Source organism: Anopheles arabiensis, chromosome 3, assembly GCF_016920715.1.
Source record: "Anopheles arabiensis isolate DONGOLA chromosome 3, AaraD3, whole genome shotgun sequence".
In the NCBI taxonomy this organism is placed as follows: Eukaryota; Metazoa; Arthropoda; class Insecta; order Diptera; family Culicidae; genus Anopheles; species Anopheles arabiensis.
In genome coordinates, this window is record NC_053518.1 from 13,437,269 (window position 1) to 13,459,623 (window position 22,355).

The 22,355-nt window shown below is 42.2% G+C and overlaps 3 protein-coding genes across 9 annotated transcripts in view; 1 reads left to right on the plus strand and 2 right to left on the minus strand.

The window, feature by feature from the left end:
- The window catches only part of LOC120904920, a 36,350-nt gene extending 28,594 nt beyond the window's left edge, over nucleotides 1-7,756 (plus strand). For all 5 annotated transcript variants that reach the window (XM_040315422.1, XM_040315419.1, XM_040315418.1 and 2 more), the window contains exon 7: nucleotides 2,550-7,756. In XM_040315422.1, coding sequence (XP_040171356.1) covers nucleotides 2,550-4,750 — 2,201 coding nt within the window. In that variant the 3' untranslated portion in view covers nucleotides 4,751-7,756. The remainder of the gene's footprint in view (nucleotides 1-2,549) is intronic.
- Nucleotides 7,757-7,891: 135 nt separating this feature from the next.
- LOC120904921 (transcription initiation factor TFIID subunit 10-like) lies at nucleotides 7,892-8,723 on the minus strand. Its single transcript, XM_040315423.1, has 3 exons — nucleotides 8,601-8,723; nucleotides 8,443-8,507; nucleotides 7,892-8,356 (listed from the first exon to the last, which is right to left on the minus strand). Exons 1-3 carry the CDS (start codon nucleotides 8,721-8,723, stop codon nucleotides 8,125-8,127), a joined length of 420 nt encoding a protein of 139 aa, XP_040171357.1. The 3' UTR covers nucleotides 7,892-8,124.
- Nucleotides 8,724-17,797: 9,074 nt separating this feature from the next.
- The window catches only part of LOC120905065 (polypeptide N-acetylgalactosaminyltransferase 5), a 76,063-nt gene continuing 71,505 nt past the window's right edge, over nucleotides 17,798-22,355 (minus strand). For 2 of the 3 annotated variants that reach the window (XM_040315733.1, XM_040315732.1), the window contains 3 exons: nucleotides 21,258-21,397; nucleotides 20,940-21,173; nucleotides 17,798-20,850 (listed from right to left, as the gene is read on the minus strand). In XM_040315733.1, the coding sequence (XP_040171667.1) occupies nucleotides 20,674-20,850; nucleotides 20,940-21,173; nucleotides 21,258-21,397 (551 nt within the window). In that variant the 3' untranslated portion in view covers nucleotides 17,798-20,673. The remainder of the gene's footprint in view (nucleotides 20,851-20,939; nucleotides 21,174-21,257; nucleotides 21,398-22,355) is intronic. The other variant, XM_040315731.1, reaches the window with a different exon arrangement.

The following is a 22,355-nucleotide window of genomic DNA, read 5'->3' on the forward strand; positions in this document are numbered from 1 at the left end:
CCCTGCTTTTGCCTGCCTTCGTTGCCGGGTTTGACTGTTTGTGTACCAAACCGTTTTCGTCGCCAGTACATCCTTCCCCCACCCTCGACGGGTACAATCAATAGTTTGTCCCGCTACAGTTTGGCTGTGGATGATGGGTTTGGGGATTTGCTCGCTGTGTTGGTGTGTATGCCACGATGGTGCTGCTTACTGATGCAGCGCTCGAGAAGGCAAGGAAAAATCCTTGAACCCAGCCCGACACTGCCACTAAGCAGTTGATGTATCACCTGAAGAAGAAGATTGCTACTAGGTGGTGCTTGCTTTACTCAGGACTAGGTTTTATTGCCGCACATAACCGATGCACCAAAAGTGCATGTAAAGTTGGAGTATTTAATGGGTACGGTAATGTTGTAATAAACTATTCGTTATATATGTGGGCACAGAAAAGGAACCCATAACATTTTAGGTTGGTGGATAATAGAAATGGAAAGTAGTTTTTTCATGTGTAGAACGATAGTTTAAATTGTACTTTTGAGTCCTAACTATTGGCATAACCATAAATAATGCATCTTAAAATAGAACATATTGCTTTTATTATTGATAGAGTCAGCAATAATGGAGCAGAAGCTTTACTAATAGAATATTATTTTTCACTATAAAGATAAGGTTAACATTTTTACGATTGCAAATCCTTGCTGCGACGTTTGAATGAAGCTTTGTCAGGCAGAATTAATGACCCTCTCTTTTGGCATGATTCCTGGTTGTAATGCAGGCTAAATGATTTACTAATATGTTTAATCTATTTCGCTACTGTTTTAATTTTATGTTTAATACGTTTGGAAATGTGTGTGACGTTTGAATAACAACACTACGGTTAATAATAAGTATTATAATTATTCATTAAAAATTGTGAAACATTGTATTTATTACATCATGTTACACATCTTCAGACGTTTAACATTTGTAAAAGGTGAGAAGCTTTCAAATAATATAATTTATAAACGTTAAAATTCTTCATAATTTCTATTTAGCATAGTTGGAACATGGACTTTTACCCGCTCAGCTTGTTATCGCGTGTGATAGAAAATGTACTTTTATTGTAATTGATAAAAGTACATGATTTTTGTTACTATTCTAGTGACTTTCATGAAAGTAAATGAATTGATCACTTTTGTTACACAACAGTAATTGTTTAATAATTGTGTCAATATATTTTTATGTACAATTTTGACAATATATTGCAAGGAAGGGTTTTATTCTAATTTATGATCTCGAACGTCTTATCTTTAGTATGTTTTAATTAAGTTTAACGTTTTTTGCGTTTCAGTACTGCAGCAGTGCTGCAAAACGTCATTGTCAATGTCATAAAAAATCTGACCGAAACAAAATCCATGTCAGCATCACATACTCAATTGTGATAATCAGAAGTGATACTCAAAACGATTGGTGTGACCAATGCATGCTTCGTGACATGTTTGCGACCAACGTTTGGCCAGTCACTATGTCATGACTTTTTTTTTACTGCGATTAGTTCTGCAAAATGTCACTGACATAGTCATGACAAATTCCGGCTAAAAAAAGGTCAGTGTCACGAGTTCTACTGTGATGATCAGAGGTGAGAGTCAAACAGTTGGTGCGACCATCGTATGCTTGGTAACATTGTGTGAAACCAACTCTTGGTCAGTTGATAGTCATGGGAGATATGCGATGCCTGCGAGTGCTCATTTTGCTGCTTGGGACCACACGCCAAGTATATTGCAAGAATGTCGTGATTATCACCGACAGAAAATGTCGTCACTGAGTGAGTGATGAAGAATTGGGTGTTAAACAAAATGTCATCAAGCATGTGATTGGTTTCAGTCATGAGTGTTGGTGTCTGAAACAGAGTGTTGGTGTCTTGCGTCGACTCAGATCAGCTTTTCAGTCAGAGTATCGCGTTCGACTCAAGCACTCGCATGTCGTGTTCGGCATGTCATGACACACTTTCATTGAGTATGAACAAAGTGCGTCAAGCTACCACGGATATGTTCATTGTTTTCGTTGGTGAACATCTCGTAATGCTTATGACATTTTGCAGCACTGATCAGTAGTTCTGTAACGTTAGTGATATGGACCTATTATGTTAAAAAAATGTCATGTACATGAAACAACCACAAACAAATTGTAGAAAATAGTGATACAACCACACCTTTGCTTATAGCATGTATAGCAAAGCTAGTTAAGATGATCACCCTTGAAACGAAACATTAACACCATCAACAAAAAAGCTATAAAAAGGGTAGGTGTGGTAGGTGCTGGCTGCTTGCGCTAAAACTCACACTCAAAATGTGTAGCTCATGTAATGCATTGGATGGATGGATGGATGGTGCAAGGGTTGTAACGTTGTAAATTAAATCATTCCATCCAGATCTATATTCCATAGTGCCCAGGTCGCTGCTGAAGAGTGTTCGGTGCAAGTAAACCCACGCGCTTAAATAAGACGAGATTGTGGTGTAGCGTGTACTTAAGCGCAAATTCTAACATTACCCTTGTCCTTCCTTTCTCTCTCTCTTTCTCTCTTCTTGTGGTAGGTTTTGAGGTGTATCTGAAGGCAAAGATCGAGAAGCTGTCCCAGATGGAAGGCAACGAAGTGCCACCAACGAAGGTGCTCGTCGGCTCGGACTACGCGCTCAAGTATCTGGAGAACTTCTCCACCAAGAGCGTGGACGAGAGCAAAGCGTCCGTGTACTTTACGCCGAACGATGACGAGCCGGCCACGCCCGAGCCCCAGATATCGCCCATCCACATCAACTACCTAGGCGGCCGGCCACCAGCGGGCCTCGAGCACGACGATGAGGACGAGGCCATGGGCGGTATGGGCGCCAGCAAGTTGCACCTTGGCGCTGCTGCCCTAGCGATGAACGTCAGTCACGCCGACACGCCGAAATCGTTCAAATCCGTCATCGCCGGCAGCGGGGACATTCCGCTGAAATCGATCATGAAGCCGACGACGCGCTTCATGTACGACAAGCATCTCGGCAAGTACCGGCTGTGCCATCAGCAGCCGAACCGGCTGAGCGGTGGGTATGCGGACGAGGACGAGCTGGCGGTAGGGCCCGAGCTTGGGCTGACCGTTGCCAGCCCGCTGCTGCTCGGCTTGGGCGGTGCGGCAGTAAAGGGTGGCGCCGGTGGCCCCGTCGGCTACGAGGCGGCCGCCGCCTCCACCCTGCTCGACGGTGTCGATTCGGCCGACGACGATCATCACAACTACAGCCTTAAGAACAATCGCAAGCACCGGCGCAAGAGGAAACTGCTGCTCGGGCCGTCGCACGGGAGCGGTAGCGGCGGTGCCGGTGGTTCCGGCAGTGGCGGATCCGGTTCGGCCAGTGCCTGCGAGTACGAGACGCTGCTGATGAAGAATCTCAGCCACGATCCGCGCGAATCGCACTACAAAATCATCCACATCAACAAGCTGAACAATGGCGTGAGCAACAGCAACTACTTTGGCGGTATGCTGGGCGGTGCTGGCACGTCGGCCTGCGACAGTGGTTGGCTGGCGGGCCGGGCCGTTAGCCGGCGGCACCATCGACCGACGGCGGCGGCCACTGCGGCCGTAGCCACCTCGACGCTTACGGCGGGCGAGAACGATTATTACTACTCGCTGGAGGATATGATACAGGATAGCAATCAGAAGATACGCCAGCTGATCTACGACTCCAAGATCGACATTATGAACGAGGTGATCAACACGGGAGGAGCGGGCACCAGCGGCAGGGGGGAAACGTCCGGCAGAAGGGGCGTGACAGGTGGTGGACGCGCTCGAAGCAACGGTGCCGGTGGGAACAACAGCAAGAGCATCAACAATATCGATGGTGCGGGAAGTTCCGGCGGCGGCGACGGTGGTATGGCCAAGGGAGCGCAGAGTATGGTGGGACTGGGGCACGGTGCCGCCAACATTCCGAACGACGAGTACGATCTGTGCAGCAGCAGCAGTAGCAGCAGCCGCAACAACAGCTACAGCACCAACGCTAGTCGGGACAGCTACAAGCAGCAGCAGCCGAAACAGTCGCAGCAACATCAACCGCATCGAAGCAACCAACACCAGCATCAGGCACGGCAGGCAGCGGCACCGACCGACACCATGGTAACGATCGGCGGTGGCTCCACGTCCGGCTCACCGCCAACCGGTGCACCGACGACCATCTCTCTCGCTGCCGGGGGTGGCAATGCTGCAACGAATCACCAGCAGCACCACCCGGTGAAAAAAATGCTCCACAAGCTGCACTTCGATTCCAGCACGAACCGCATCCAGCAGAGTACCAGCCTGCCGGAGATTTATTTCAACGCGGGCGCACCGCCGACCGACCCAACCGGCGCCAGCAGCCGTATGAATGGGGCGACCTCGATGGCCGAACCGGCACCGCCGGGCATGGGCTCGCCCAACCAAACCGGCTCCACCATATCGTCCAACTTTTCGAGCGCATCCGGCTCGATCGGCGGAAGACCGGAGGAGCCAATTGGAGGTGCTGGTGGTGCCCAACCGGCGCCGAAAGTGCGCGGTGGAAAGCATGTGATTTTAGCGGTAGAGAACAGCAAGGAGACGGCCGCACCGAACAACAGCTGGCAGTCGACCGATCAAACTAATGGGGGCGGCGGCGGCGGAGGCAACAGCTCGTCCAAGTCGTCCTCTCCCTCGCCGGCTTCGTCATCGTCGTCGTGCGCCTCCCCATCGCCGCCCGCGTCGCCTATCGAGTCAAATATCAATATTAATGGTAATGGTAGTATTTGTTGAAAAAAGCAGCACGAGAAAGCAGTAATGAGGTAATTCGAGGAGGGGGAGAAATGGGCACTGCAGGGTTTGCTCTTGCACTGGGGCGCGACACATTGCACATCCAAGCAGGCGGCGGCTTAAGTGGGAGCAAAAGGGACACTTGCAAAGGAAAATTTCAAAACCATTCTCCCAAACCGTACCAAAAACAGCAGAACACAGGATCGGAAAGAGCATATCGAGCAAGTACTGTATAACAAACACACACGAAAGGATGTTACAAAAGTTATACCATTCGAAGGTATCTCTTTTTAGGTCGTTTAAAGACGGCATCCTGTTTAGATTAGCAGAAGGTACGGGAGAGTTCGCGCACGCAGCCAGCCAGCACACAGCCTCATCAACCCGTAACATCCCATTTCAACTTTGTCAATTGTGTGTGTGAATGTGTGTGCGTGTGTTGATTGTCATTCGAGGTGTAGCACCCATCACCAGACTAATTCGAGTTACCATTGCAATGCGGTTGAAATATATGCTGAAGTGAGGCTGGCGAGCTAGTTCTAAAAAGCCCCCGCGCCAATGGAAGGTTTAGTAGTTTGCTTGGATGATGTAGCCCGTTTTAAAGTGTGTAGCTTCATCACTTCTCCCTCCCTTGACGAGATTAGTGTCTATGTGTGCGTGTGTGTGTGTGTGTGTGTGAGAGAGAGAGAAAGAGAGAGAGAGAGAGAGAGAGAGAGAGAGAGAGAGAGAGAGAAGGTGTGTATGCTCCTGTTGCGTTGTTGCTGGGTTGTGTCAAAATAGCAACACACACTCTGGTCGGGGTTGCTGCAACTGAAGAAAAAATGGCAAAGCAGCGCAATTATTCTATCAACAACAGTTGAAAACCACAATATCCATTTTCTTACTGGGTTTTCCAGGAGTGCTCATAGCTGTGAGACACTTTATTTACTCCTTCTTACGTGAAATGAACTTAATGTAATGGGAATTGGACTCTATAGCACCCTTGATGGACAAATCCAATAGGAGCCTGTCCAAAACGGTTGCTATAGAATCCAATTTCCATTATATGAAGTTAATTTCCCAATAAGAAAGAATCAATGAAGTGTTCTACACCTATGTGAACCACTGGAAAATCCTGTATTGTGCTGTCCTCCCTATTGCCCAACACACAAACACACACACAAAAGGATGAAAAAAAGCCACAGCTCTAACCCAATGCAAAGTTGCAATTTGTGGAAGGTGAAAGATAATACTATCATTATTAACTATGATTACGATTCTATACATATACATACTTATATATACACACACACAAACAAAAATCACACACACATATTTACATATATCTCTGTTTATAATTACTAGGAAAAAAAGAAAAGAAGAAAATCATACAAACAAACAAATAAGGGTGAAAAATGAACGGCACGCGGGCGCAGTGTGGTGTACGTGCTGAAAGTGATAGAATTTCAAATCTGGGATCTGGGCTTACAAATAGTAGATTACAATTATGACACCTTATAGAGGCGGGATGGGCAAATATGTATATGTGTGTGTGTATGTGGTGTGTGTGTGTGTATGTATGGGAGGGAATTGAAATAATACGAATATAATAATAATAATAAACGGTACAGGGAGGAGAAACGCGGGCATATTCGGATCGAGGGAACGAATACAAGGGAGAACAGGGAAGAAGGGGTGGGAAAGCAATTGGAAACAGGGAAACACACACACACACGCACACTCACACGCATGTACACACATACGGTTGAGTGGAGAGAGAAAGAGGGATAATAAAGGAAGGGAAATAGAGAGAGAGATTGAAAAAATCACTACAGGCGAGCATAATATGTGTTACGAAGCAGAAGAAGAAGAAGAAAAAAAACAAAAGAAATGGATATGTATTAGATCTTTTCATATATATAAATATATATTAATTAGAGCTCATTTTAGCACTCAAGAAGAGAATAGAGAAAAGGGAAAAGGGGAAAGATGCTGAAATTTAATTGAAACACACACACACTCACTTACAACATATTAACATTGCCCACAGCCGGTTTACTTCAACTTTCTTTGCTTCAATAGATTGAAAGAGAGAATGGCAGAGTGTAGAAAGGTGTAAAAAAAGGAGAAAATAAAACAGTAAAATGTTACAGAATGTGTTATAAAAACATGAAGACAATGTGTACCACCCACACACCACCATCCGGTATAATTATCCATACACCACCACCTCCCCTTACCTATCATTTGGCAACACAACACGAGCGCAACAAGTCGATGGAGAAAACCCAGTTTTGTAGACACAGACACTCCGTGAAACAGTAATGGAACAGAGAAAGAGAATGTTATAAGACACGTGCGTTAAAGTGAAATTTAATAAATGCAAAGGAAATCAATGTTGATTCTAGTTTAAAAGAAACAGCAACATAAATACTAACGAATACGCTTCAACAATACACAACACAACAAGACGAAACAAGAGGAGAAACTAAGAGAACGACCGAGCAATTAATGAAATCGCACATTGGTTGATAGGACCTTTAATCATACGACTTTTACTACTAATTATCACACAAACAACACAAACTACTACTACTACTACTACTACAAGTACTTCTTATTCTACTTCACTGACATTAATGGGAGAGTAACTAATAATTAAAAAATACTATTATTATCACTTTATTGATTTAGCTGCCGGATGGTTTTCAAAATTGCTGCTGTGAAGTGAGAGACACATATGTGGGCGACGTTTGTGTTTATGTGTGTGTGTGTTTAAGATTGGACGAGATTTAGTTGAAAGGGGGGGAATAATTTGCAAACAAACTCATAGCTGGAGTGTTCTGTTTGGTGGGTGGGTATAGGCAAGTGGGTTATTAAATTATCTCGGCAAAACAAAACAAAAAATGTGAAAACTATATTCATCTTCAACGAGGGAAAAAATGTTTTCCAGCAAAGCCACAGCCACAAGTGGAAACGGAAAATCAGATGATTAATTTGAGACACAAAATAAAATTACAACTATGAAGTAAAAAAAAAAGGAAAACCATGCGCTCGTTGTTTGTTTGGTGTGAATGGAAAGAAACGTAGAAAAGTTGTCCCTAGTATATGACCACGGAACAGGACCAATCGATTAGAGCTTGGGAAGAAAAGCAGCGAAACCTTACATAACCTTAGTTAATGGAAAATCACTTTATTAATTATTTTTCATCAAATTAACATCAAATTGATTATTTCGTTAGCATTTTACCATTTTCTCTTTAAAAGGATATTATAAAGATACATATTTCTTGTAATTCCCTCTCCCCCTTCCAACCCTCTCCCTCTCCCTTCCCTTGCACAACCTACCCCCTCCAGTCGCAATTTGCACGCACACACACACCCTAAACCTCCTTCCCTGCCTAGACGAAATAGTGCGCTTTGCGCACAGTTATGCCGTAATCGTTCAGTGCCGGCTGCAAATCTTCCATCGTAAGCGTGTACTTGCGATCTTTGGACGATTTCTGGTTCTGGTTTTTGGACGACCCGTGCCCGGAGCTCGGCGCACTGTTCGTGCGCGTTTTGCAGTGCTGCAGCGCATCGTTGGCAACATCCGACACAAACTTTTGGGCCGCAATCGAAATCAACCGGACGCTGCAAACGAACAGAAAGAGCGTAAAAACAAAGGGAAATGGTCAATTAACAGTGTTCGCCATTGCGTTCTGTGATCGGTCACCTACATTCGGGGATCGGCACCCTCGAAACCGGCCGAGTTTAGATAGAAGGAGGTGACTGCATCGGGAATCTGGAAAGCGAAAAAGCGTGTCAAAATGAATCGTCAGAATCATCATCATTGAGAGCAGTCCCGTTTTCGGGGAACCAGTCCCAACTGCCTTACCGTCGGCGTGTAGTCCTCCAGCTGCATCATGAAGTCGCTCAAAACCTGTCCCTGGGTGCGGTCTTCCACCATTTCGGACACCTTCTTGCCCTGCCCACGGTGAATGCCAAAGTTGTCGCCCATTTTGGATGCGAAAGATGATTGGAATTGAGCAAAAAATGGGAGAAAAGTGGAAATACACAATCGGTACGACGCGGACGATGCGAGTTGTTTTCGTGTTGTACGCTGAACAAAATAAATTTAACAACGGTTTTGACGTTAGTGACAGTTGGTCGGAGCAAGGGCAGTGTTGCCAAACGTGACGCAGTCGCATAGGGCAATTTACCGAAAGGCATTTGCTTTTCTATTTTTAATAACCTTTATCATGCTAAATGAACGCAGTATGCAAAATTTCATGAATTTAACATTGTAAACTATGTAAATGTTACCTTAGTTTTATATACGTCTCAGAATCATACGTCAACCATTAAGAACCTTGATTCTGCTGTCACACTGACAATTGTCGAAACGCAACGAAGAAGAACAATAAAGATGGACAGATCGAGTTGAACATTCGAGCAAGAAACAACTTCAGCCTTCCGTTATTATCTTCAGTAATTTTATCACCTTTTACAACTCAGAAGTGGGATATTCAAAATGCCTACCAAAGAGCAAATGCTGAGTGAAATTCAGTCTACCGGAACGCGTGTACCATCGGCAACCACAATAGAGCAAATCCGGATGTTATACGACAAAATTTCTCAAAAATGTGAGCCAAAAGATCTTGTGGACAGAACAATAGCCGGATCGTCCAAGATGGCCGCCTTAGCTTCCCATGAAGCCCCTATTATTCCCATTAAGATAGATGATACAACCGCTGCCCTTGCTGGTGCGACAGAAGAAAACAACATTCCTGAAATTGCCACAACCGATGCTGCTGCTCGTGCAACCATTGACCGAGAAATGATACATTCGCACAAAGTGAACCCCAACTCTGCTTTGGAGGAGCGCATACGCCAGTTGGAACTAGAAAAAAGCCTACTTTTACTCCAGAAAGAAATGGCTGAGCTGAAGGCAACGACCGCTGGCGGAACGAGTGCCGACGTAAATGCACTCGCTCCAGCGCGTGACGTTTTCGAGTGTGTTTCAGGCATGGTTGCGCCGTTTTCTGGCGACAAATCAGAAAGTATCACTCCTTGGTTTGAGGAACTCGAAAAGGCAACAGGCATACTTCAACTTCACGACATATCGATGTTAATTGTTACACGCCGGCTTTTAGTTGGAACTGCGGCTATATTCGCGAAGACCGTGCATGCGAGTAGCTATGTTGAACTCAAAGTAAAGCTAACCGCAGCTTTCGGAAAAGGCCCTTCATTGGAATGTGTCTACGCTGAATTGCGACGCCGGCGCCTTCTACCCACTGAAACAACATTTCGATATGTATTGGAAATGGAAAAGATAGCTAAAAAGGGAGCTGTACCCGAAGAAGAACTTATTACTATCATCATCGACAACATGGGAGATGCAAGCAACACGAGTGGTATGCGTTATGCAGCCAACACACTGGAGGATCTGAAGAAGTTGTTGGGGAAATACGAACAACTGCGTATGCTAAAAGCACCACCGTCAACTCGTGCTTCACCACGACAACCCGTCGGCAGTCTAGAAGCTTCAGAAACTCGATGCTTTAATTGTTCGGCTTTTGGGCATTATCGTGATAAGTGCCCGAAACCGCCTCGTCCACCAGGAGCCTGTTTTCACTGTCATCAGAGGAATCACACTTACAAAGACTGCCCAGAAAGGAAAAACACTTCAACAGCAGCAGTTTTTACAACCGATAGAGACTCCGTAGTTACACTGCAAGAAACACAAGAGGTGAGTGTTGCCTTTGAGTTAAAAGATTGTTGGAGCAATGTGACTGACTGTGTGCGTTGTCTTTTTGATTCAGGAAGTCCAACATGCTTCATTGATGAATCACTGGTCCCAAAATCCTGTCTAAATGCTATCAAAACATCAAATTTTCGTGGTTTAGGAAATAATCAACTTAAAACACGTGGCCAGTTGAAGTGTCGAATTAAATTCAATGATCAAACTAAAGAACACACATTTCACATTCTCAGTGCAGGAAGCATGGTTTGGCCATTAATTATCGGACGTGACTTACTTATGAAATTTAATATCCGTCTCACACAAATCAAATTTAAATACAATAAAGATGAATTAATGAATATAAATAAAAACATAAATCTTCCCGTGTTACAACCACACATGTTTTCACTGCTTCAACACATCGGTATATTAAAACAAACAAATATTACTGAGTCGAGGAAAGTTGCACACCATAGTTTTATTGAACAAGAGTCAAATCGTTATGATAAATATGAAGAATGCCCTTTCGAGAAAAACAAAAACTTGGTTTTTGCAGAACTTTGCGCTATTGATATCTCTGAGAGTAAAACACTTAATATAAACCAGAATCTACAAAAAGATCAAATTGATGCCTTAAAAAAATCAATAGCAGACAATTACATTAACATTCCCACAAATCAAATTAATTATCCTGAACATAGCATGAAAATAAGCCTTACTCATGACACCCCAATATACTGCAAACCAAGACGCCTCTCATACGCTGAACGTAACCAAGTTAAGGAAATTGTCAAAGATCTTCTAGAAAAAAAGATAATTCGTCCAAGCAATTCTCCCTACGCTTCAGCACTCGTTTTAGTGCGCAAAAAGAATGGAGAAATAAGAAAATGTGTTGACTATAGACCTATAAATAAAATAACAATAAGAGACAACTACCCAATCCCTCTAATTGACACGTGCTTAGAACATTTAAGTAATAAGAATTTCTTTAGTTTATTGGATTTAAAAAGTGGGTTTCATCAAGTGAAGATGCACGAAAATTCTATAAAGTATACTTCTTTTGTCACACCAGATGGGCAGTATGAATACCTAAAAATGCCATTTGGATTAAAAAATGCTCCATCGGAATTCCAAAGATTTATAAACTCCATTCTTAGAGAATTCATAGACTCAGAAAAACTTGTCGTCTACTTAGACGATATAATTATTGCTTCAAAAGATTTTCAAACACACCTTCAAGTCTTATCGGAAGTTCTTAAAAAAATTCGTCAATGTGGTTTAGAACTGCGTCTTGATAAATGCTATATAGCTCATCAAGAAATTGATTATTTAGGTTATAAAGCTAATTCGAACGGAATATGCCCTAGTAATAAGCATATTTCAGCAATCAAGAATTACCCCATTCCCAAAGAAATTAAACAAGTCCAGAGATGTCTTGGACTATTTTCTTATTTTCGTCGTTTTGTACCTTCATTTGCTAACCTTGCCAAACCATTGACAAATTTACTACGAGCAGAAAAGCCTTTTATTTTCGACTCAGATTGCCTAACCGCATTCAATAATCTTAGGCAGAAGCTAATTGAATCCCCAGTTTTATCCATATTTGATCCCACCCGTGAAACAGAGCTGCATTGTGATGCCAGTGCTACTGGTTTTGGTTCCGTATTATTGCAAAAACAAGACGATAACAAATTTCATCCTATAGCCTATTTTTCCAAAACAACTTCTAAGGACGAATCTAAACTACATAGCTATGAACTAGAAACCTTATCGGTCATTTATGCACTCAAACGCTTTCACAGCTATGTTCATGGTATCCCGATAAAAATTCTCACTGACTGCAATTCCCTCGTAGAGACATTGAAAAATCGAAATGCCTCTGCAAAAATTGCACGTTGGTCTCTTTTCTTAGAAAATTATAACTACACAATGCAACATCGCCCGGGTACCGCCATGAGTCATGTGGATGCTTTAAGCCGATCATTTTCTGTAAATTTAATAGAAGAACTAGACATTGACAGTCAGTTACAAATAACCCAGTCTCGTGATCCAGTCATAGAAAATTTGAAAAATGAACTTGAGTCCAGGCCTGTGAACGGATACGTTTTTCAAGATGGATTAGTCTACCGACAATCACCTTCTAACAAATTGCAACTTTACGTTCCTAGGGAGATGATTGATAACGTGATTCGAAATATTCATGAGAAAATAGGCCACTTAGGAACCGGGAAATGCTGTGATCAGATTAGCAAACACTATTGGTTCCCGCTAATGAAGACAAGAGTAGAAAACTTTATAAAAAATTGTCTGAAATGTATAATATATTCCTCGCCAGCACGCAATAATAACAAAAATCTCCATAGCATTCCCAAAACAGCAACTCCATTCGATACAATACACATCGATCACTTGGGACCTTTACCTACGTCTCAATCAAGGAGAAAATACGTATTAGTTGTAATCGATGCATTTACAAAATTTGTCAAGTTGTACCCAACAACAACAACCAATGCACGAGAAGTTTGTAATGCTTTACTCCAATATATGGCTTATTATAGTCGACCTAATCGAATCATTAGTGATCGGGCCACATGTTTTACATCTGCTCAATTTATCAATTTTTTAACATCCCGCGGAATTTCTCATGTTCTAACAGCAACTAGCTCACCTCAAGCAAATGGGCAAGTTGAGAGAGTCAATAGAGTGCTGCGACCAATTCTTAGCAAACTTTCAAGTTCTATCGATCATGAAAATTGGAGCACCCAACTAACTAAAGTAGAATATGCCTTGAATAATACAATTCATGCGTCAACCAAATATTCCCCATCAATCATGCTTTTTGGAGTTGAACAACGGGGTACAGTAATCGATGAGCTCACTGAATTTTTAGAAAACAAAAATACTACACCCTGTAGAAACTTCGAATCAATACGTCATCAAGCTTCTGAGAACATACATAAGTCCCAACAAACGAACGAAAGACTATTTCTTAAGAAAAATAACCCGGCTCCAGTTTATAGCGTAGGAGATTATGTTGTCATAAAAAACACAGACACGTCGACTAATACAAATAAGAAACTAATCGCCAAATTCAGAGGCCCATACATTATTCATAAAGTACTTCCAAACGATCGTTACGTGGTGCGAGATATTGAAGGTTATCAAGTAACCCAAATACCTTACGATGGGGTCTTAGAATCAGATAAGTTAAGACTATGGGTGCAACCAACTACGACTCAAAATACCGATAAATCCAGGCAACACTCAGCATTGCTCCCTCTGTAGTTGAATCAGATAGAATTGAGGTCAATTCGGTTTTTCAGGATGGCCGAGTTGTAAACTATGTAAATGTTACCTTAGTTTTATATACGTCTCAGAATCATACGTCAACCATTAAGAACCTTGATTCTGCTGTCACACTGACAATTGTCGAAACGCAACGAAGAAGAACAATAAAGATGGACAGATCGAGTTGAACATTCGAGCAAGAAACAACTTCAGCCTTCCGTTATTATCTTCAGTAATTTTATCACCTTTTACAACATATTTAATTGAATTAAAAATTGTTCCTAAATCTAAAAAATCAGCAACTAACAGAGATTTTTGCTTTCGAGTAGATTGAATGCTTTTCGAGCAGTGTCTCATAGTCGAGCAGCTTGCAATTAGCGCACTATGGGTTTGGTGCATTCAAAACAATATAAATTTGAAGCATTTTTAACGGCTTTTTTGTTGTAAAAAATAGTAATTATAGTAAAGTAGTATTAGTAACAGTAAAAAATAGACAACTTTCCACGAAAACTCATAATTTAGTTGAGCAGCAATATTAACATTTTTCATATGATTGCCAATTTTGATATAAGCTAATTTATCGAAATAGAACAAAATCTGAACAGTTCACCATTTCGAAAAACAGGACGGTTAGTTTGAAGCCTTTACGCGGTCATACCACCATCATAAAAAAATGGTTAAAAAATGGAATGGTTTCAAAAATATAAAATTATAAAAATAGGTATTTTTCCACAAATCATTCTAGTTTTTTCTTAACTCAACTTTGATAGTCATCCTGTTTTTGAAACTCCAAGTAAATTTAATTCACAACTTTTTCCACCAAACGATTGCATGGAACAAAAGATTCACCCGCCAAGACGATTACATCAAACATTAACACACAGTAATTCCTTATTTAAAAATCCTTATCAATCGGGGTATTTCCCCGTCAGTCGATTCTCGCCATTCTTCGCTAAACGCATTGAACAGCACATTATCAGCGCAGCACAGCCAAAGGGCGATCGTTTTTGCCAGTGTTGAGGTGTACTGCTCTGTTCGCCATCCGACAGTGTATATTTCGTGAAAAAACCGTGCAATTGTGCAAGGAGTGTTAGAAAATGGGTTTCATTAGAAGTCCCACAGCGGCACTACTGCTGCTGGTCCTTGCGGGCCTGGCGATACTGACGGTAACGCCCGTCCAATCGCAACAGCAGGGAGGCAGAAGACCAACACCACCACCACCCAAATGCACACTGTCCGCGGACGAGCTTGATGCGTTGATCACCCAGGTGGAGGATATCGAACGAGAGCCGAGCGAAGGTGACAATAATGATGACGAAGACTCCGAGGAGACAGAACCAGATTCAGCAGCAACAGCCCCACAGCTCAACCCGGGCTGTGCCCGGGAGCTTCGACGGCTACGCCATAGCATTGATCATCTGCAGAAAAGCTACCACAACCTGAAGCAAAACACGGTCGACATCGATGAGCAGCAGTACCGCTACATGCAAAACCACTACACAGCCCGCAAGCGTGAGCTGAACGCGCAGCTGGAGCTGTTATCACAGCGCGCCAACGCACAGCACCGATCGCAGCTGATGGAGCTGAAGCGCAAGATCGCGGCGATGGAGAAACAGCTTAACCAAAGCGTGACACAGCTCGCCGAAGAACGGCAGCAGAATATGGCCCGTCGGCTGCAGCTCGTAGCGCTAAACGTGCGCAACAACAAGATCCCGGTAGCCCTGTCCAACTTTGAGAAGCTGGCCAACTACACCACCGAACCGTACGGTGCGATCGTGCAGAATGTGTTCCAAACGAGCAGCAGCAATATGAACGCGTGGGCATTGTTAAGCTTTCTGCGCAAGGTGGACTTGTCCCGCGAGCCGATAGCGGGATACGAAGCGCTGGTCGATGCGCTGATCGCACGTAACGCACTGCGCGGACCGGAAGCGCTCGAGCTGCTGAAGCAACTGCAGTGCTTGATCCTGGTGCGGGACGGCAAACAGCAGGCACGGACGATTGCGCTGCTGAAGAAGTTTAAGGCCAACGTACATTAGAGCAAACAATGTTCAGAAATAACGCGGCCAGTTTCAGATTCAAGCACACAACGCACAGGCAGCTGAAGCTTTTTGGGTTCCATCACGTCTCTTTCGAATGTAACGTTTCTCTTCCATTTCTGGTGCATTTCTTGTGTGTTTCGGTGTGTACGGGGGGTTTACATTTCTAATGCTGAAAGGAAAAACAAAGAAAAAAAAAACACAAAACTTTTTATCCTCTCGTACACTCGTCGCTTTTGTTTCTATGTTTTATACATTCACATAATGTTTATAGTCTTTCTCGTTTTTTGTTTAGTTTTTCTCTTCTTTGTTTTTGCAATATTCTGCTCATCATCTGCTCTGAACACATGTACTCATTCATTTCCTTGTTTTTTTTTTTCTTTTTCAAAATTCCTTTCTCTCTTGCCGTGTTTACCACCTATCAACAACAAATCGGTTCACTTTTTAAACAAAAAAACGCGCAAAATAAAATTGACTTTGAAAATCGAAAGAAACGCTTGTGTGAATGCATTACGACAAACGGATACAGCGAACGGATAAAAGGAAGTCTTCATTTTGTATCAACATTGCATTCGCTTTCTCTTTCCTTCTCTCTATAGTTCAGTAACACATCTGCGGTTTGTCCCCCGTTTTTGTTTGGCTAGCAAACTGGACATACTCACAAGCAGTGTTTTGCAGCTTTCTTCCCCTTATATCTCTCCTTCCTTCCGTTTGCAATGGACCGATATCGATAACACCGAGCTTATAGTCAAACTGTCTGCCCTTCTGCCTTCGATTCCACGCCTACTACAATCTATTACACTAATCCCCATTGCGGGAGCGCGTAACACACATTGAGAGCCCCCCCCTCCATTCTTTCCTAAACACCTCTCTAGATGATATGCACGGTGAATGATTTTTCTTTAACTCGCGTCCCCTTTACTTTTCATCTCTCGTTTACATGTGTTTACATTCTACTAGTTGGTCTTTTTGTTCTGTCTATTGATGTGCATTTCTCCATATCGCTTGGGTTCCTTCCCTTTTGTTTTACGGCTGAATCGGTATATGCTGAACTGTTGCATTTTGTTTTGCTCTTTAATGTTTTACATTACAGGGTTTTCAATGATATTATTGACATGTTCAGCGAGTTGTTGATTCGTTCGGGCATATAATTGACACTTTCAGCGAGATATAGAATTGTTCGTAAGCAGGCGTTGACAAGTTCAGCAATTCTGTAGTGTTGTCATTTGTTTTGTTTACACACTGTGCCGCAGGGTTCAATTTTTCATTCATAAAAGCCCTAAAAGTAGCTAATAATCATTCCCCAAGCTGTTTAATTCATGAATTAGTTAAAACAAACATATTTTTACGAAAACCGTTTGTTTACCTTCTGATGAGAATGATCCAAGCTGCAGTCCAAGGGGTACGAAAGTGACAGCTCTATAGTATCGCCGAACTTGTCAACGCCTGCTTCCGAACAATTCAATATCTCGCTGAAAGTGTCAATTATATGCCCGAACGAATCAACAACTCGCTGAACACGTCAATAATATCATTGAAAACCCTGTAAAAAGAAAGACGGCATATTTTGTTTGTTTGTTTTTTTTTATGTAGTTTCTGCTTGTTTGCTGTTGTTATTGTGAATATATTATTTTGTTGTAAAAAGCACGTACCTCAGAACTGCTGTAGCGAAAAAAATGAAATAAGAAAAATCAAAGCTCTCGCTAAATATAAGAACATCCAATAGGTGGACAGAAATCTGATCTGGGATCTGGCGCACATTTCTTATTGGATTTATGGTAAAGCGTAAAACACCTTAGTAAGGAATGTATCTGAACTGTACTACTGATTGGTTTTTACACAATTGGCATACTGCAAATATCCTGAACGAAGGCTAAAATGTATTTCTAATTGTTTCAGACGTTATACATTTAATACTGAAGCGTTAAGCAGCTGTACTGTAGTGTGGTTGAGCAATAAAAAAAAACCACTGATTTAAAAAACACACAGAGGAGAAGGAGCGTACCGATGGGGAAGGAAAAAGGACTTCTTCTTTTGCAAAGACCGACTAATGCACATTCGTTTTCTACACATTTTGTTTAATTGTTATAAAAACAGACAAAGAAGAAGAAGAAGAAAAAACATACAATTAATAGGATCAACAGACTGATAATGCCTGCCACTGTATAAACACAGCTTGTTCTCCACTTAGTTGGTATAAAGTTTAAAGTATATTATAATAATAATAGTAAAAAAAACGTTGAAATTGTGTTCGTAAAACAAATGTTTTTCTAAAACTTAATAAATTGCACACCATCACCCTGAAGATTAAAGATATATAGGATAAGATAAAAGCAATCCGACTTAGGGATTAGTACAGGAAAGCAGCAAAACAAACCTTATGCTGTTATTTTATCGAACTTTCTGTTTCGCTTGGAAAGAAAAACTTTCCACATAATGAGGATTGTTTTTGTTTGTCCAATAAAATGCTAACCCTAACAAAAACAAGCACAAACCATATAAAAAGCGAGTGAGCGAGTGGACCGCGCTTTTCCAATAAAAATGATAACCTCTCTCTCTCTCTCTCTCTCTCTCTCTTTTCAAGCACATTTTTGGACGACTTAAAACAGAGTATTACGCTCCGCGTTGTTAACTTATTGGTCTTATAGAATTGTTTTAAAATAGGTCCCCTTCTTGAGCATCCACCGAAAAAGGGCGTTACAATTATCGGGGTTTAAATCATTCTACGAAACAGTTTAATATCGCAATCGACTGCAGTATTTCCTTTCAAACGTCGCTGCGATGAGCGCCGCAAGAGCGTGCAAGCTCAGTCGTCGTGCGAAGAACATCTGATTGTTGCTGATACTAAGGTGGAATTAAAGTGTTAAAGCATAAAACGAATGGAAGAACTAATTAAAACTGTGTTTCTGTGTGCCAACACGGTCACACACATCCCCCCTTTAAACGGTAGCGGTGTGTCGATTGTTTTGCTTCGCCAGCCCGGGGATATTGGTTTGTTTTTTGTCACTCTGTAGCGGGACATTTGTTTCTTTTTGTTTGTTTGTTTGTTCCTTGTTTTGTTGCCTTTGTTTTCTTACATACGCACGCCCCGTACAAACGATATCTGTGTACGGTAGTGCTCGATTGTGCGCCACTAGACAGTGCCATGCCTCATGTTCAATGATAGTTGCGTTTCGCACACTTTCGTCTTCTTTTCTCTCCGCTTTCGCCGCAAAAAATTCTCTTGAGAAGTCTCTTCTAATATCTCTGTTTTTTACAAATTATTATATCTATATGTATATATCATTTGCCATTCATGACATTTCTTAACCGTTTTTTTCGCCTTCAGCTCCTTCTTCTTCGTCCGCGCTCTTGTTTTTAGTTGTGTGTGTGTTTTACATTCACATTTGCAGGTTTACTTATTCACTATCTCTCTCTCTCTCCTGTGCGGTGCTTGATCACGTTTCTCCATTTTACTCATCCTATCATTTCGATTACTACTCCAATACCACAAGAAACATTTCACATTCTTGCACACTCTCGTGTTACATGATTATTTTAAAGGGATCGCGCCATCTACTACAAATAAATGATATCATTTCCCACTGATAGGTGGTGATCGGTTTTGTTTATCCTTTATCCTGCATCTGCACCCATTTACTCTGTGGTGTGTGTATGTGTGTGTGTCTACCCTATTTGCTTCCCTTTCTGGTTGATATATTGTATGTACAAGACGGATGTGGTTGTTCCTCGGGGCTCAGCATCATGCACTTACGCTGCATGTGGTCGACCGGTATGAAGCGATTATTCGTCCGCTTAGTTCGACATCAATTCCGTGCATGTTGCCACTTTTCTTCTTCCCCCATCATCCGAAACATTCACTCTCTCTATGCGCGTGCTTTCTATAAATGCAAATGGTCCAACATTGCGGTTTTTTGTTTTTGTTTGTTAAAGTTTTTGTTTTCTCTTCTTCCCGGGAGGGTCTATCCATCGCACCCTTCCTTAATAACACATGGAATAAAACATAAAACAAGGTAACTGATAAAACAATTAGCCTAAGCATTGCAAACAAAAAAAGGATTTAGAGTGCGCTGGTGTGTGCTTCACTACAAACTGATATGTATTTTTTGTTTGTGTGTGTGTGTGTGTGTTAATTTTCTTCGACTTCCGGGAGTTGAATCAGTGGCTGGAGTTTGTTGGTCTTTATAGAAGAAAACAAAATTCCCGAAACGACAGTCAGATAGTTACAGCAGCTTCAAAGAAATCTAAGCTTAATGCTGCTCCGAACTGAAAGATCCAATGGAAGAAACAACGTTAAACGAACAATTACAAGTGTGCGACAAACAATAACAATTGGACCATTAAAACCTATGTGCTTAACGTACACCGTCAGACTGAACGCAACCGGTGCAGGTGCGAATAAAAATTATACTACAAAAATGGAATTCTTGATAGCGCCCGCTGACAGACAGACAGATTGGCAGGGATAGAAGCGGGGAGAGGGAGTCTAGCGTCCTGTCATAATGATACATTCCCTCTCTCCGCGCTTCACACTAGTTACCCGTGTCACGGCACCAGGAACACCAGGGGGAATACAAATGGCAGGACGAGTTCGAGAGTTCGTCGTATTACTTCCCGTACAAATGTTACATCACCTACACTGCTGCACAGTGGATTGATCGATGCATTCAACGGTTTGTCGGCATCATACCGACACCACCCGTGTGTGCACGCTTGATAGTTGCTTGATAGTTGTGGTTACTGCTGCTGTTACGGCTTCGGCTGCTGCTGCTGCTGCTACTACTGCTGCTATCGCTACTGCCACTGCTACCGATGTTGCTTCCGTAGCGTTCGATGGTGCCGGTTTGCCGCTGGCCGGACGGGCGCTGTACGACACCGGATCGAACACGGTACAGTGCGTCTTATCTGTCCTCACCGATACGGTTGTCGCCGTGGTGCGCTTGCCACTTGAACTTGGACTGCATCAGCCACTGCTGGCCTTCGGAGTAGTTGCACGGCCGCAGCAGCGGTGTCGATGGGTCGTCCTCCGATGCGCGCGTCAAACAGTTGCCACTGTTCACGTGCTTGATCGTTTTTTCCTACAAGCGCAAGAAACGGGAGATGTGAGCTTGGTTTGAAACACTGAACGAGAGGTGGTATAAAACTGTGTTGCGCCCCGGCGTTCTACCTCATCATCGTAGATCCACTCCTGATTGCCGCCCATCCCGTGGCACCGGACCAGATTGACCGGTCCGAGCGCGTTCGACGCATCGAGACAGTTGTCGTCCGACATGATCTGGTGGCGCTTCGTGTACGCAAACACCTGGTTGCCGCCCAGCCCGTGACAGTAGCTGCTGCCAATCTTTTCGTTCGACTTGCGGCCCATCGTGTCGAGACAGTTGTGCGTTTTCACGTTGCGAATCTGCGGAGCAATGCAATTGAAAATGAAAATTAGGTGAATAGTTTCAGGACACCTCCAACTCCGAGAGTCAAGGACAGTACTTACCTCGCCGAGGAAGTAATAATCCAGTGGCATCTGACTTTCGGGGTAGATGTTTTCCAGATACCATCGGAAGCTCTTGCACTTCAGACGCTCTCGAAGCGCCCGTCGCTCACTGACATCACCTGCGGATGCTTTCCGGGCACCTGGTGATATATGGCATCCACACATGGCGGAGCAGCAAAACGGGCGAGGCAGAAAAAAATAGTTTATGTTAGCACAAGATCTAGTTTTAACGTCCTATTTTGCTATAAAGAGTATTTTAATTGCAAATATGTTGCTTTATCATGGTAAACTACTGTTATTAATTCTCTCTTTATCTTTGTAATTCGAAACCACTTTTTATATTTAAAGTTCTTTTTGAACTCATACTTAATTTAAAACTTTAAAAAACTATACCCATACTAATATTACAGTTGAAAACATCCAATAGACAAAAGTGCTGCTATTATTTGTATAAGTGCTATGATCCAAAAAGTGTTTTGATTTTAGAAAGATTTAATAATTAATTATGCATTATAAAAAGTGCAATATATACATGTTTGAAGCCAAAAATGAGTTCTTGATTAAAACGTTTAAGACAAAATCCAGTTGACATGTCTTCGAACTTCTTTTAATGGAAAATTATATCAGCATGATCTGTATACGGTACAAAATACTTGATAGTGTTTGCTGTAACCATTATATTTAAAATCAATTAAAATTAAGGAACAAATTATATTCTTGCCTTTGTATAACTGGACCATTCTTATTTATATCTTTTTTGGAAGCTAAATAGAACTCACAAATGAAGGAATTACAAAGATAAAAGAAAAGTAAATAACAACAGTTTACCGCTGACCAACAAACATATTGGGAAAATCTCAAGCTTAGGGAAAAAGAGCAAAATATGGTACAGAAAACTATTAATGGATGGGTGCTACATTTTACAGTAATGATGGTATTGGTATAGTAAAATCATGAATGTTAGAACATGAGGGAATAAACAGGGAAACGATGTCAAAAAAAGGAAGAATGAGATGAAAATTTAAAAAATATACAGTTGGTTTTAAAAAGCATTATAAGGAAGAGAAATGAGGGAATAAGGGAGAGGGAATATAAAAA

What these genes read in the sequence shown, in the direction of transcription:
- LOC120904921 (XM_040315423.1), bottom strand. Translation starts at nt 8,723, where the DNA reads ATGGGCGACAACTTTGGCATTCACCGTGGGCAGGGCAAGAAGGTGTCC. An exon ending in TGGAGGACTACACGCCGACG is followed by an intron (nt 8,508 to 8,600) that starts GTAAGGCAGTTG and finishes TTCGCTTTCCAG; the next exon opens with ATTCCCGATGCAGTCACCTC. An exon ending in GAGGGTGCCGATCCCCGAAT is followed by an intron (nt 8,357 to 8,442) that starts GTAGGTGACCGA and finishes GTTCGTTTGCAG; the next exon opens with CGTCCGGTTGATTTCGATTG.